The 11836-nt window shown below is 38.0% G+C and overlaps 6 protein-coding genes across 6 annotated transcripts; 2 read left to right on the top strand and 4 right to left on the bottom strand.

The window, feature by feature from the left end:
* Window positions 1-209: 209 nt before the first annotated feature.
* Window positions 210-2027, bottom strand: DDC1 (Ddc1p; the record flags this gene model as incomplete). The annotated part of the gene is made up of 1 exon (XM_018368264.1): window positions 210-2027. One exon carries the CDS (start codon window positions 2025-2027, stop codon window positions 210-212), a length of 1818 nt encoding a protein of 605 aa, XP_018218844.1.
* Window positions 2028-5480: 3453 nt separating this feature from the next.
* On the bottom strand, window positions 5481-6278 carry OXR1 (Oxr1p; the record flags this gene model as incomplete). The annotated part of the gene is made up of 1 exon (XM_018368263.1): window positions 5481-6278. The coding sequence occupies one exon, from the start codon at window positions 6276-6278 to the stop codon at window positions 5481-5483; it is 798 nt and encodes a 265-aa protein (XP_018218843.1).
* A 372-nt stretch (window positions 6279-6650) lies between these two features.
* Window positions 6651-7830, bottom strand: RPL7B (60S ribosomal protein uL30; the record flags this gene model as incomplete). Its single annotated transcript, XM_018368262.1, has 2 exons — window positions 6651-7280; window positions 7714-7830. The coding sequence occupies 2 exons, from the start codon at window positions 7828-7830 to the stop codon at window positions 6651-6653; spliced, it is 747 nt and encodes a 248-aa protein (XP_018218842.1).
* An 809-nt stretch (window positions 7831-8639) lies between these two features.
* On the top strand, window positions 8640-9356 carry DI49_5268 (Smr domain-containing protein; the record flags this gene model as incomplete). Its single annotated transcript, XM_018368261.1, has 1 exon — window positions 8640-9356. The coding sequence occupies one exon, from the start codon at window positions 8640-8642 to the stop codon at window positions 9354-9356; it is 717 nt and encodes a 238-aa protein (XP_018218841.1).
* Window positions 9357-9432: 76 nt separating this feature from the next.
* Window positions 9433-9912, bottom strand: CSM4 (Csm4p; the record flags this gene model as incomplete). The annotated part of the gene is made up of 1 exon (XM_018368260.1): window positions 9433-9912. The coding sequence occupies one exon, from the start codon at window positions 9910-9912 to the stop codon at window positions 9433-9435; it is 480 nt and encodes a 159-aa protein (XP_018218840.1).
* A 330-nt stretch (window positions 9913-10242) lies between these two features.
* Window positions 10243-11607, top strand: YIG1 (Yig1p; the record flags this gene model as incomplete). Its single annotated transcript, XM_018368259.1, has 1 exon — window positions 10243-11607. One exon carries the CDS (start codon window positions 10243-10245, stop codon window positions 11605-11607), a length of 1365 nt encoding a protein of 454 aa, XP_018218839.1.
* Window positions 11608-11836: the final 229 nt, after the last annotated feature.

The following is an 11836-nucleotide window of genomic DNA, read 5'->3' as shown; positions in this document are numbered from 1 at the left end:
TAGGGCGATGTTTGTCTATGTAAAAGCTATGCAGATATTAAATTTACTATTGAAAATTTTAGTTTGTTTTCCGACTGCGATGGCCGTTTCAGCCGCACATCAACCAATTTGAGACTGTTTGGAAAACAAGAATAATGATCGATAATGCGTTCGTGGGTAGTTCATGTCGGTTACTTTGGCTAGGTTAAATGAAATAGCATGATATCCAGTCAATCGAACAAACCCCTTGGCTTCTCAACTTGCGTAGGGCCCAGCCCGCCTTCCTCTTCCTTATCGTCCTGACTTTTGTTATTATTTGAACCATTTCTAGAATGCATCAGACCCTGTAAATGCTTTAGTTTCTCTCTCTTTAGCATTTCTCTCTTGTTGACCTCGTTGGACGAAACCCCGTCATCCGAAGTTGGTAATGTTCTTCCCCAAGTCACTGTGGTATCGGCTCTTTTTGCGACGGTTGACTCTTGGGAAGCATCTTCGGCTCCATTACGAATATCGTTTCTAGACCTCTTCAACGCATTAGACTGGTAAGCTTCACTACCTTTAAGAATCCTTTCCTTATTCACATTTGTATTAACCAAAATGTCCTGCTCGAACAGGCTCTTTCCTCCGTAACTCATAGTTTGGCTCTGCTCTTCTACAAATAACTTCTTTGCCGTGTTATTTCTATAGCTCTTGGTAACCGCATTACCACTACCTGGGACAAGAGATGATGTTTTTAGAGGACTCTTCCGAGTGCTAGTGACGGAAGTTGACTGGGTTTCTCTATGAAGCGCAATCCTACTCCTTAGCGGGCTTTCATACCCTTCTTTGACTTCTTGCTTTCCGGTTTCTTCTTTGGGGCCCGAAATGGCTGCCTTTATATACTTCCCTCCCATTGAATCATCGGTGATGTTACTATCGGTAACTTCAACTAATTCTAGCTTCACACCTGGCTTCTGCATTTGCATCAGAATAGGATCTCCTGGATGACAGAACCATAAACTTATATTGTCATTTCCACCTTGTGAACTTTTCCAGGATGGGCTAATGGTTATAAAGTTTTTGAAGTCTTTTAGCTTAAAAACAATGCTTTTTGTATGTTCTTTACGCTTGCTATGTGATCGCTTCTCTTCTTTTTCATCGTCTACGGTTGTGAAGAGGCAGTAATGTTCAAGGTCTAATGTGCTAATAGTGTTGCTCATACTTAATGCATTTCTCAATAGGTCATTATTTTTTCCGTACACTGCTTTAGTAAATGCTGTTATGCTCAACTTGTGGACGTTAATTTCTAGTTTTACCTCGTCAGTCACGTTTACATTGCAGTTATCTAGAAAGTTTTTTAACAGTGTTGAGCTGCAACAGACGTAATTTATTTCGTCAGCAGCTGTTAGTTGATTTCTTTTCCGTATGTCTGATTCAACATCTTCATTAAATAGAGCAGATGTTAGTTCACGTTCAGTACTTACGAAAACCTCCAATAGTTTAGGGTCCAACGGCTCTTGCGGATTCCGATCGGAAGCTGCGGTTCCAAAAACGTCCAAAAATTTTCTTTTGTACTTCAAATCGATTATAATAGGATCATATTTAATTGGCTGAAACTGAGGACAGTATTCTTTTACTATCAACGAATCCATTTCAATTACTACAATCAACCTATTTGCGAGCGACTCAGGACATGTAGAAGTATTATTGACTGCAATAGTGAATGATTTTATGCCGTCGCTGTCTGGCTTTCTCGAAATAGTTGTCAAGTGCTTTCCATTAACTCGGAAGGAATATAGTTTATGGTTATCACCGTACGTATCGTCTATGACTTGGATCCCATTCTCCCCAAACACGATTTCATGAGGCTTAAATTCGTATCCTTCAAAAAAACTCTTCTCAAATCTGATCTGACAAAGCGTGGTATCAGTTTCATTCATTGACCACGCGATCAACTCATTTGTCGTCACAGTAATCTTGATATCATCTTGAATTGTAGATAGAACATAAATCGCACGAAACCAGATATTCTGCTTCCCCGGATCTGTGATGGTTGCCCTGAATGACATGTATCTACTGCTTGGATCTTGTCACGCTGTCGTACACTATAAAAACATGTAAGTATAATTTCGAAGTCATCTTTGATTTACAGGAACTTCATGCCCTTTATTATTTTCGCGTTACTGTCAAACGCGCCGCTCTCGGCTAATGCACGCACAATAATGATATATAATGTAAAGTTAAATACTTAAAAGTGATTTATAATCTATATAAAGAATTACTGGCCTTGTAGGATTCACTGCTTTCGTTCCATTTATTAGCTAGTTTCTGGACCGTTCTGGGTCTGGTCTCGAAGTTATTCTTTTGATTCTGGAGAATTTTCCTTTTTTGATTTTTGTTTAATTTTTGACTTAGATTTTTTGCCTTTCTTCTTCTTCTTAATGACTATAACCTCCTCAGCATCACTAAAATCATTTTTATTTCCGTGTTCATTGAGTTTGCCTTCCGAACGGTTTAATTCTTTATCATCATCTTCTTTAAGGTCACCTCCTTGCTGTGATTCTTTTACCGAATTACTCGATGTTCCGAAATTGGAAAAGTCAAAATTTTCAAGTTTGGAACGCATTTTCAGATTGATTTTGTCTATCTTAGTAGATGTGGTAGATGTTTCATTGCCATGAAGATTGGGAGAAACTTCCTTCTTCTTCGAGGTGATTTCAACAACAGGTTGGTCGGATAAGACCTGGACTCTTTTCTTCTTCTTCTTCTTCTTGCTCTTCTTTTCCTCACCGTTTTCAACTGTAAACAGGCTCAAGGATTTCAAGTCATTATCCTGTCTATTTAACCTGATAGTCTCCGGCTTAGTTTTAGAGCTATCATCTTCACTCAAAACTAATAAATCTTTTGATTTCTCAGCGTTTCCTTCATCTTCTTCATCAAGGTAATAAGGATTTGTCATGCGCTCTTTTTTTCTCTCAATCTCAAACGGATTGTCATGATCGTTCAATTTCTCCTTTTCTTCATACGATGTATCTGAATAATCAATATATTCTGGATCACCCTGTTCGTCCATTGATGTATCCGAAATCAGGTCACTACCCATCGAGTCACTCTTTTGATCATCTAACAATTCATCACATTCCTCCTTAGTCAAAAATGGAGTCTCTAAATCAATGGCCTCATCTATTTCCAACTTTGATTGAGTACCACGCGCGATTGGTGCCAGTTCATAGACATTGAAAAAACTTGGTAGAACTTCACTTAGTAACATTGGCAGACCGTCTGAGTCCTCCTCTAAAGCTTCTAAACTTAGCTTTAGAAATTCTAAAACTTCAACGCTTCTTTCTTGAACTTCAAATGTACTTGAAAAAGATAAGTTTTCAAAAAACTTTATTAGTTCCTTTAACATCAGTTCAACTTCAATGCCTTTATCCTCTTGAACATTGTTACACCAGTTACTGAATATTTTAAGGAGCGCTAAAATCAACACCTCCTGTACACTGTGAGAATAGTAGCCGGTGTTACCAATCATTACTTTTATCAAGTCATCACCATTCTCCACAAGCGCAGAAAATTCACCAAGACACCAAATACACTCTCTCATTATGGTAGGCAACTGTCTGTTAATACTTTCCTCTGAAATAAGTTTTATGATATTGGTAATAGTTACTTCCCTCATTGAGGGAACTTTTATCATTAAGTTTCTCAATTGTTCTCCAATTTTATATCCAAGAGTCTTGTCAGATATTTCTTGACAAAGCATGGCTAAATCGATTATAACTGCATTGTACCATTCAAAGTCATTGACACTGGAATAGTTGTCACCAGAACAAATGGATATAATAACGTTGACCATTTTGATCTTGTAATTTTCTGGTATTATAATGGGGATTCTTTTTGATCTTTCATACACGACATTACCGGCTTGTAGAATGACCACATCTTCATCCACAAATTGTTTCATCAATGTCTGAATGATTGGTTTTAGGTTATCTTCATTGACAATACCTTCGACTAACTCAATTGCCTTTGACCTAATGGAGACATCAACGTCGGATAGTAAGCGTATGATCAGTTGATCGAACCGAGAAATAAAATCTGTATTGATTTTACCAATTTTGTAAAACAATATACAACTAATGTATCTTAAATTTGGATCTTGAGAATCACAAAATGTGTGCAGCCTCTCTAAGCAGGTCATTGCAGTTTCGAAGTCATCTTCTTCTAACATATTTCCCTTAACAATACAATTGACAGATTCGTAGATCACGGAAGTCGCGACAGTACTATCCATCAATTCTAGTATTTTTGGTAAAAGCTTCGCTCTTAATTTCGGTTCCACTTGTGAAAGATTGGTAAACAACTTCAGTAATCTTATAATAATCCAATTGTTGTCAATGCTAACTAAGATTTCATACAATAAGGGTGAAAGTTGAATAAACGGTTGTGGATTTTTTTTTGAAAGCTCGCAAATGACACTCACAGCGGCAGAGACCACAGAGATATCATCATCGTCCAGCTTAGAAACAAATTTATCGAAATTGTCTCTTAAAGCCTCTGGGTATTGCAAGAAAACTTTAAATAAGGCAGTTATTGCCTTCTTTCTTATGTATGGCCTAGTGCTGTTCAGCATAGTGAAAAGGTCATCAGCTATATCTCTTGCTAATGAGGGGGTGATTATTGTAGAAAGGCCACTTAATGCAATTCCAACCTTCACGACATCATTGTTTCCATCATATTTCAGGTCTTTTTTCAGTAGATTGGTGGCAAGCATTAAAATATCAGAATCTTTGTAAAATGATTGTGAGGCACCTAGATAACCAACACGTTTTTGCTGAAGTTTATTACTGCTCATGACTTCCAAAATATGAAAGTTGCACCATGCCATATCAAAGCCATACATCTCCAAATAGGTCAATTTAAGAACCGCATTTGTTTTAGAATTCAAGTCTGGAGAGTTTACTTCTTCCCGACACTCACTTAACACTTGTTTGAAAAATTGGTCCAGCTTTTCTGGTGTTTCGTTATGAGACCTAATACCCTTGATCAGATCTTTCAATGATTTTTCAAAGAAAAACCCAAAGGGACGTAGCCTTTGCCTAATATCCTCTGTCCCTGGAGCATATAAAGAAGTCATTGCGATGTAGTACCGGTTTTATTTAAATTGCGATCACTGACTTCCTCTGCCTCAATGTGTCTTTGTATGTTCGTTTTCTTTTTTTTTTACACCAAAAGGTCGTTACATAACTCGTTTTTTCTCAGTCTGGATATGCCCTTTTAATGAGAATCAAGAAAGAAAAGATAAAGGGCTTTTGATCATAATAGGATGGACTCAAACAATTACTCCCCTATTTAAGCACCAAATAGTAGTTAGTGGAAACATATGACTATCAAGATATTGACGCCCTTTTCCGCCCACTTCATACAATATGTGCTTTCTATATGAAATGCTTTTTGCTATCATTAATTGAGTCTTATTCATAAATATATATATAGTATGACTTTTTTAATTAAATGGTAACCTATCCCACTCGCCATACTTCCAGAGCAACTATAGAGAACTTATTGCCTTCTGCACTTAAAACATCATTACCATACGTTAGACAAGGGTTCGATACACCGTGGAGGAGCCCATCATCGCACAAAAGGCCATAATGGCCATCACCTGCACCCATTGAAAGAAATTTAGACGTACAGTATATAGCAAATTCATTAACTCCCGTGAACGGATAACCCGAAAATCTCCATCTTTCCTCTCTGTCTTCTTTCTTAGGATCCTCCTTTTCAGATATATTAACATCAGGCACTTTGTCTAGCTTCCATAAGAAGCACTCTCCGTTCCCAGTATACTGTCTGTGTTCGTTGGGATGAAATGCTTCATTGCTATAAGCTCCAAAGATCCCGTTCTTACGATCCTTTATTACTAATACGTACCCCACTCTTCTAAACTCTCTACTATCTGGAGCAACGTTACTATATAGAGAGTGCAGTGAAGACCCGTGTTGCTCAAGACTATATAAAAGATTCCACTCTGTGTACAGTTGTATTCTTGTAGGCATTAAGGATCTTATTTCATCGCACATTTCAGGAGTAAGGAGCTTGTTTTTAGTTGAGGGAAAATAGCCATTCAGCGTCACTGATGGTAAGGTGCAGTCCTCGACCATGGTTCTATTAGATGTCGTTTTTTTTCGAAAAGGGTTATGATTATCTTTCATTTGGGAGGGGGATTGGTTTGCTGTAGTGTAGGCAGTGGAGTCTGAAGAATCTGTACCCCCAAAGGAACGTTTGATTTTGAATATAGCATCTTTTACTCCAAACATTTTGCTCTCGTTAACTAATAGATGGCCTTGGCTGAAGTACCGGAAGTCAGGAATGCTGAATACTTTAGAAGATAAAAAACCGCTTCGTTTACTGTAGTCTTCCTTCTCTTTTTAAATAGGGTTTGATGTTGCCATCGTTAAAGGCATATGGCACGGTTCGGACTGCGCGCAGCTACAGGGATATTCCTATGTGACACGATTTTCTGGCTGTTTCATCACACAGGCCTCAATTATAAATGGGAGCAAAGCCCTCTTCGCATATTTGTTTGATCCAGTCAATTGCTTTCTTACGTTATGTGGTATGATTGGTTATATATGAATGATTTATTTTATATTATACATCGAGAGATATCGCCTTCCGGCGTCAACTACTTAGTTCATGGACTTGATCAACTTGTTGATGAATTCTTCACGGTTACCGAAAGAACCACCTTGGACAAAGTGCTTGAACTTTCTTGGGACACCCCAACCACCAGATGGGTTGGACAACTTGAATGGCCACAAAAAGTTGTTGGCTTGCTTGAAGTGTGGGCCAACRGTGATGATTTCGTGAATCAAATCGTCAATAGACAAGATTCCGTACTTACCCAAGTTAGCTTCAATGATAGCGTTGTCGGACAATGGGACTCTTTGCTTGTTGATCTTACCGAAACCTCTCTTGTAGACTAATTGTCTGATGGTAGAGTAGGATGGGTAACCGTAAGCAACGTATGGTTCAATCAACTTCAACAATTCCAAAGTGGCCTTGGTGACCTTGACAAAGGTACCGGAGTTGATTCTAGTCAATCTTAGCAATTGTAGAACCTTTCTTGGCTTAGGTGGGATCTTGTTGATACCCTTGATTCTAACGACGAAGACTAACTTACGTTGAGCTTCAACGTAGTAAGAACCAGCAGCCTTAGCATCACGCTTGGCTTGAATGATGTCTCTTTCAGCAGTTTCGTATTCCTTTTGGTAAGCGGCGTTTCTTTCCAAAATGATGGCTCTCTTTTCTTTGTTGGCCTAAGAAAATGATATTAAGAATTTAATAATTTATGCTTGTTAGTAAAAAAAATTTTTTTTAAGTGTTCACATATTATCATCTTAGTCAGTGAGAGTGCACGGTATAAATTTTACAAAACATTCTTTCAGCATGGTTTTACATCTTTTTAGCATTTTCACATTTTTTGTTTCTTAATTGGTCAGCCGAAAGATGGTGATTAAACGACAGCATTGTCAAAGACTAGTCGAGAAAAAGGAATGGTTTTCATCACAAAAAAAAGAAATTAACAAAAAATAGTTGAAGACTAATTATCAATAGGAAATTTATCCGAATTGACATATGCCAAGTAAATGTAAAACTGAAGAAAAAAAGTCTTCTTGGTAAAATATTATATCTGTGAACTCACTTGAAAATGAATGATAATATTTTTATAAGCGCAGTAAATCAACATACAGCTTTACGAGCAGTTCTTTCGGCGGCAGTTTGCTCAGCGGTCTTTTGTTGGGCCTTAGCCTTTTTCAATTGAGATTCAGGAGTCAAGATTTTTCTAAAAAAAAAAAATGTTAGCATGAAAGTTCAATACGGATCAAAGATGCAGTTACATCGAATTGAAAACACCACTTTTCATTCGATGGAAGGGAGATGCAGAGACATGTTGGAAATAATCTATTAATGAAATTATTGGTGTATCACAAGTAATAGATATTAACAAACAATGCCTTTGTTCATAGAAATGAAAATCCCCTACGAAAGATATTGAGAAGATGTACTACTTCAAATAACTCGGTTCATAAAATCCAGTCAGAACAAACTGAACTGAATCAGTCAGTTGTTTTTTCTTCACTAATTTTATCATCCAATCGCTTTTCCCTGGAATATCAATACATCTGGATATTTCAATATTCTAATGTAACCGATATTAATTAGTTACCCAATGGGCCACGTTAAAAGTTTCTGACATACTGAGAAGACATTGTAATTTTGGTGAGACCTGTGGTTTGGTTTAAGTTAGGCGTATCCAAAAGTAATTCTATATGATTAACAATAGTGTGTTCTCAAAGAATAATGATGAAATATTTCACTTTATATATGAATTCCCAAATGGGTATGTGATTTTTAAAAATGGCGACTCTCTGGTCAATTCCCAAAAAAAAAAGAAAATGAATCCAAAGTAGGGTGAGAGTGGGTTGAAGGAAATGTACGGATTTTACAAGCGGTTTTTTTCTCCACGTCCAAAAAATATATTAATCGATAAAAATAGCCTCCGCATAAAACGGCTTAATGAAAAAGTAACAAGCCCTTCGAGAAAAATAAGAAAAAAGCAACCACGTTTCTGTGATGATCAGTGGAGCAAAAAGTTACAGCAGCGTAACTGAAATATGAACGGAGCAGGTGGTGTGGCTGTCGGGGCACAGCACCCAGTCAGGGACTATAATCATAGTACTGACCAAGAGTACCAAAGATTGAGAAAGCTAGCTGACGACGCATATAAGAAAAGAGACCAGTTAAGTCATGAATCGCAAACTGCTTACCAACAGGGTGATAAGAAGTCGGCTCATGAGCTAAGCGAGAAGAGTAAGGCGCAACTGAAAGTTGCAGAGGATTACAACATGCAAGCAGCCGAATATGTGTTTGTGGAAAACAACGCCGACTCTTCTAGCAACGAGATTGATTTGCATGGGCTATACGTCAAGGAAGCCCTATTTATTCTTCAAAAAAGAATCAAATTCGCTACCGACCACAATGAACCACAACTGAACGTCATTGTTGGGAAAGGGTTGCATTCGCAAAACGGGATCGCTAAGCTCAAGCCGTCGATTGAAGAATATTGTGCTAAACATGGTATCAGGAACCATTTGGAAAAGGGCAACTCTGGAGTGTTGGTACTTGAGTTGCAAGGTGTGCAAATCCCGGGAAGTAGTACCGGAATGGCTGCACCCGCCAATAATTATAATGCTCAACCTCAACCACAATACAATAACAATGGAGGTCAACCCCAAGGTCAAGCCAATAACAACAATAACAATAACAATAAGGACAGTACCTTGGCTAGTATATTTAAAATATTTTGCAGCTGTATACAAAGTCTGACATGAAGATAGATAGGATGTTTTGTATGTACGTTTGTTTATAGCGACAAAAAGAAATGTATCATTACACAGTATTGTGAGTTTAGATTTCTATCGATACCCATAAAAACACCAAGGAAATAAAAGAGATTATTATCAACGAGTCCAACTCCGCGATGGCAAGTTTGGTACGTGAATATACTTCATCGTAAAGATATACGGGGAATGGAGAAACCCGCGGTCTATTCTTCAGAATGGAAATAACAACATTATTTTCGTTCAGTTGCTCATTGTAATCATCTATCAGACGCTGGAAGTTTTGCCCGTAGCTTGGCTTCTCTATCTCGATGTAGCATTTTATGCATGACAACTGGCTCTCCAAAAAACCGATCATTTCCTTCCACTTTACGACCTCATTAGTTAAAAAAAGCAGTTCCCATTCTAAAAAGAAGTAATTATTATTTAATGTGCACAACCTTCTATGCAACAACCACGACTGCTGCTTCCTTTTGCAAGTCACCAGGTAGCTACGAACCATGTATAAGCTTGGCGCCACCTTTCTTGCCACACACCCTTTGAACATTCTTTAGTCGTTCTTCTTTATCTCTTGTCTCAAGCCAAGGAATGTCTCCAGTAGTCTTCCCTTGCTGTGATTCTCATATCCTATGATTCCCTTTGATTAGCGCGGCTAAATTTGTTGCTATGTTTTCACACCGCACTGCACCTCCCCCCGCATTTCCCGGAGTTTTTTTTTTTGATTGGGGTAATTTGGAGATCGGCGGCTATTGGCGGGGAAGAAAACGCAACACCTGGCATATATAAACAGGTAGTGTTTGTTGTAACACAGGAATAGGGRGTGGTAAAAAGAGGGCCGTTGAACCAGTTACAAGAGACCAAACAAACAAACGGAGTCATGGGTATTCCTATGCAGATATATCAGGGCCAGAACAGGGTGCTATTTTACGACAGGAGAAGTCAGAACGAGCCAGATGAACGTGTTAATCGGTATTGTTACTACACTGCAAGTAACGACTACCCACAGCTGCCAAATGCGATAAAGGAGCAGATTTGTCGGTTTTTGTCGAGCAGCCTGGGAGAAAATGATTTGGAAGCGGAAAACTCGGTTGAGGACGAGGAAGAGGTTGAAGATGGTCCTCGAAGTGACACAGGATTGGAATTTGTTAGGATTAATAACCATTTTTCTTCCCATGACTTGCGAAGTTTTAAAAGTTATAAAAATTTTAACAACGAGTACTGGATGTTCTATTCTGACGAAACAGATGATAGGAAAGTAGTGCTGTATGATTTTAAGGATCAGCATTTCATCGTCATTAAGCAGCAATTCCATGGCCAGCTGAACTTATTGTTGTCGAACACAATAACCTGTATGGACTGTAATTTTGATTATAATACAAGCACCGTTCAAGTCCTGATTGGTTTTCAGAATGGAAAGCTCTTAAAACTATGCTGTGACTTGAATGGAAACGTTAATAATCACCTACTTCTGAAGGACCCTTCAACTTCCTTTTATCAGCATGGGAGAAATCGGTCTATACTAAATGTTTGGGCAGGTTTGCTGCCCCATTTTGTTGTATCATTTGGTATGGAAGAGGGACTGCTAATAACTTCTCTGAATCACCAGCAAGCAAACGGGGATTTACAGAGTTTCAAAACAAGTTTTGATTTACCTAGAAATCTAGGAAGTGCCACAAATGCCAAGTCCGTTTTAAATTTTCCACAGTTTACTCTATACAAGGGAGACAGCTTGATATGTCACTGTGATAATGTCTTGGAGCCTACTGATTCTGCAAACAAGGAATTAGATTTTATGTTGAAAATAGATGAATGTGTTCAAAATATAGATTATCTTTCAAGAACAGACCATGTCCTGGTTGAATCGAACTTGAGATATCTCTCGATTCCAGTACCAAACTCTACCGACGATCCTAGCTCTATTGAAAACAATAAAGAAATTTGTCCGATCTTCTACAAGACACAAGAACTTAATATGCATGATCCAAGAACAGGGCGCCAAACAGCAAACAATGGCAAGTATATTTTTATAACAGAGCAGCATCTTTACGGGACGGCGCTCTCGGTATACAAATATTCGACATCTTTCGAACGGTGGTCGTTTGTTGGTTATTCAGATATCAGGGCTAAGTATGGCATAAAGAATGTGAAAGACATTTTTGTAGGTAATTGCCCCTCCATAAATAGCCCAATTGTGGCCATCCTTACTGATGATAATAACATTCAAACAATTCTTCTTAAATAGAGGCTAAAAAATGTAAATAAACAAAGGGTTTTAATATGTATATATTTCAAACTTCCACGTCTAACTTATAGTAGTGATTTTGTTTGTCACTGGTGTTTTTTTATTTCATTAGGTGATATCATGGTGACTACTATATCATTAAAAACCCGGAGTTGCGGAAAGTAAAGAAAAAAAAAAACCATGAAAAATTTCATAGGCCGAGAATCGGGAAAGTGGCTTTCTTTTAGTC

The sequence above is a fragment of the Saccharomyces eubayanus genome, chromosome XVI (assembly GCF_001298625.1).
Source record: "Saccharomyces eubayanus strain FM1318 chromosome XVI, whole genome shotgun sequence".
Classification (NCBI taxonomy): domain Eukaryota; kingdom Fungi; phylum Ascomycota; class Saccharomycetes; order Saccharomycetales; family Saccharomycetaceae; genus Saccharomyces; species Saccharomyces eubayanus.
Note: the sequence above shows the minus strand (reverse complement) of the source record. Positions and strands in the feature narration are given on the sequence as shown.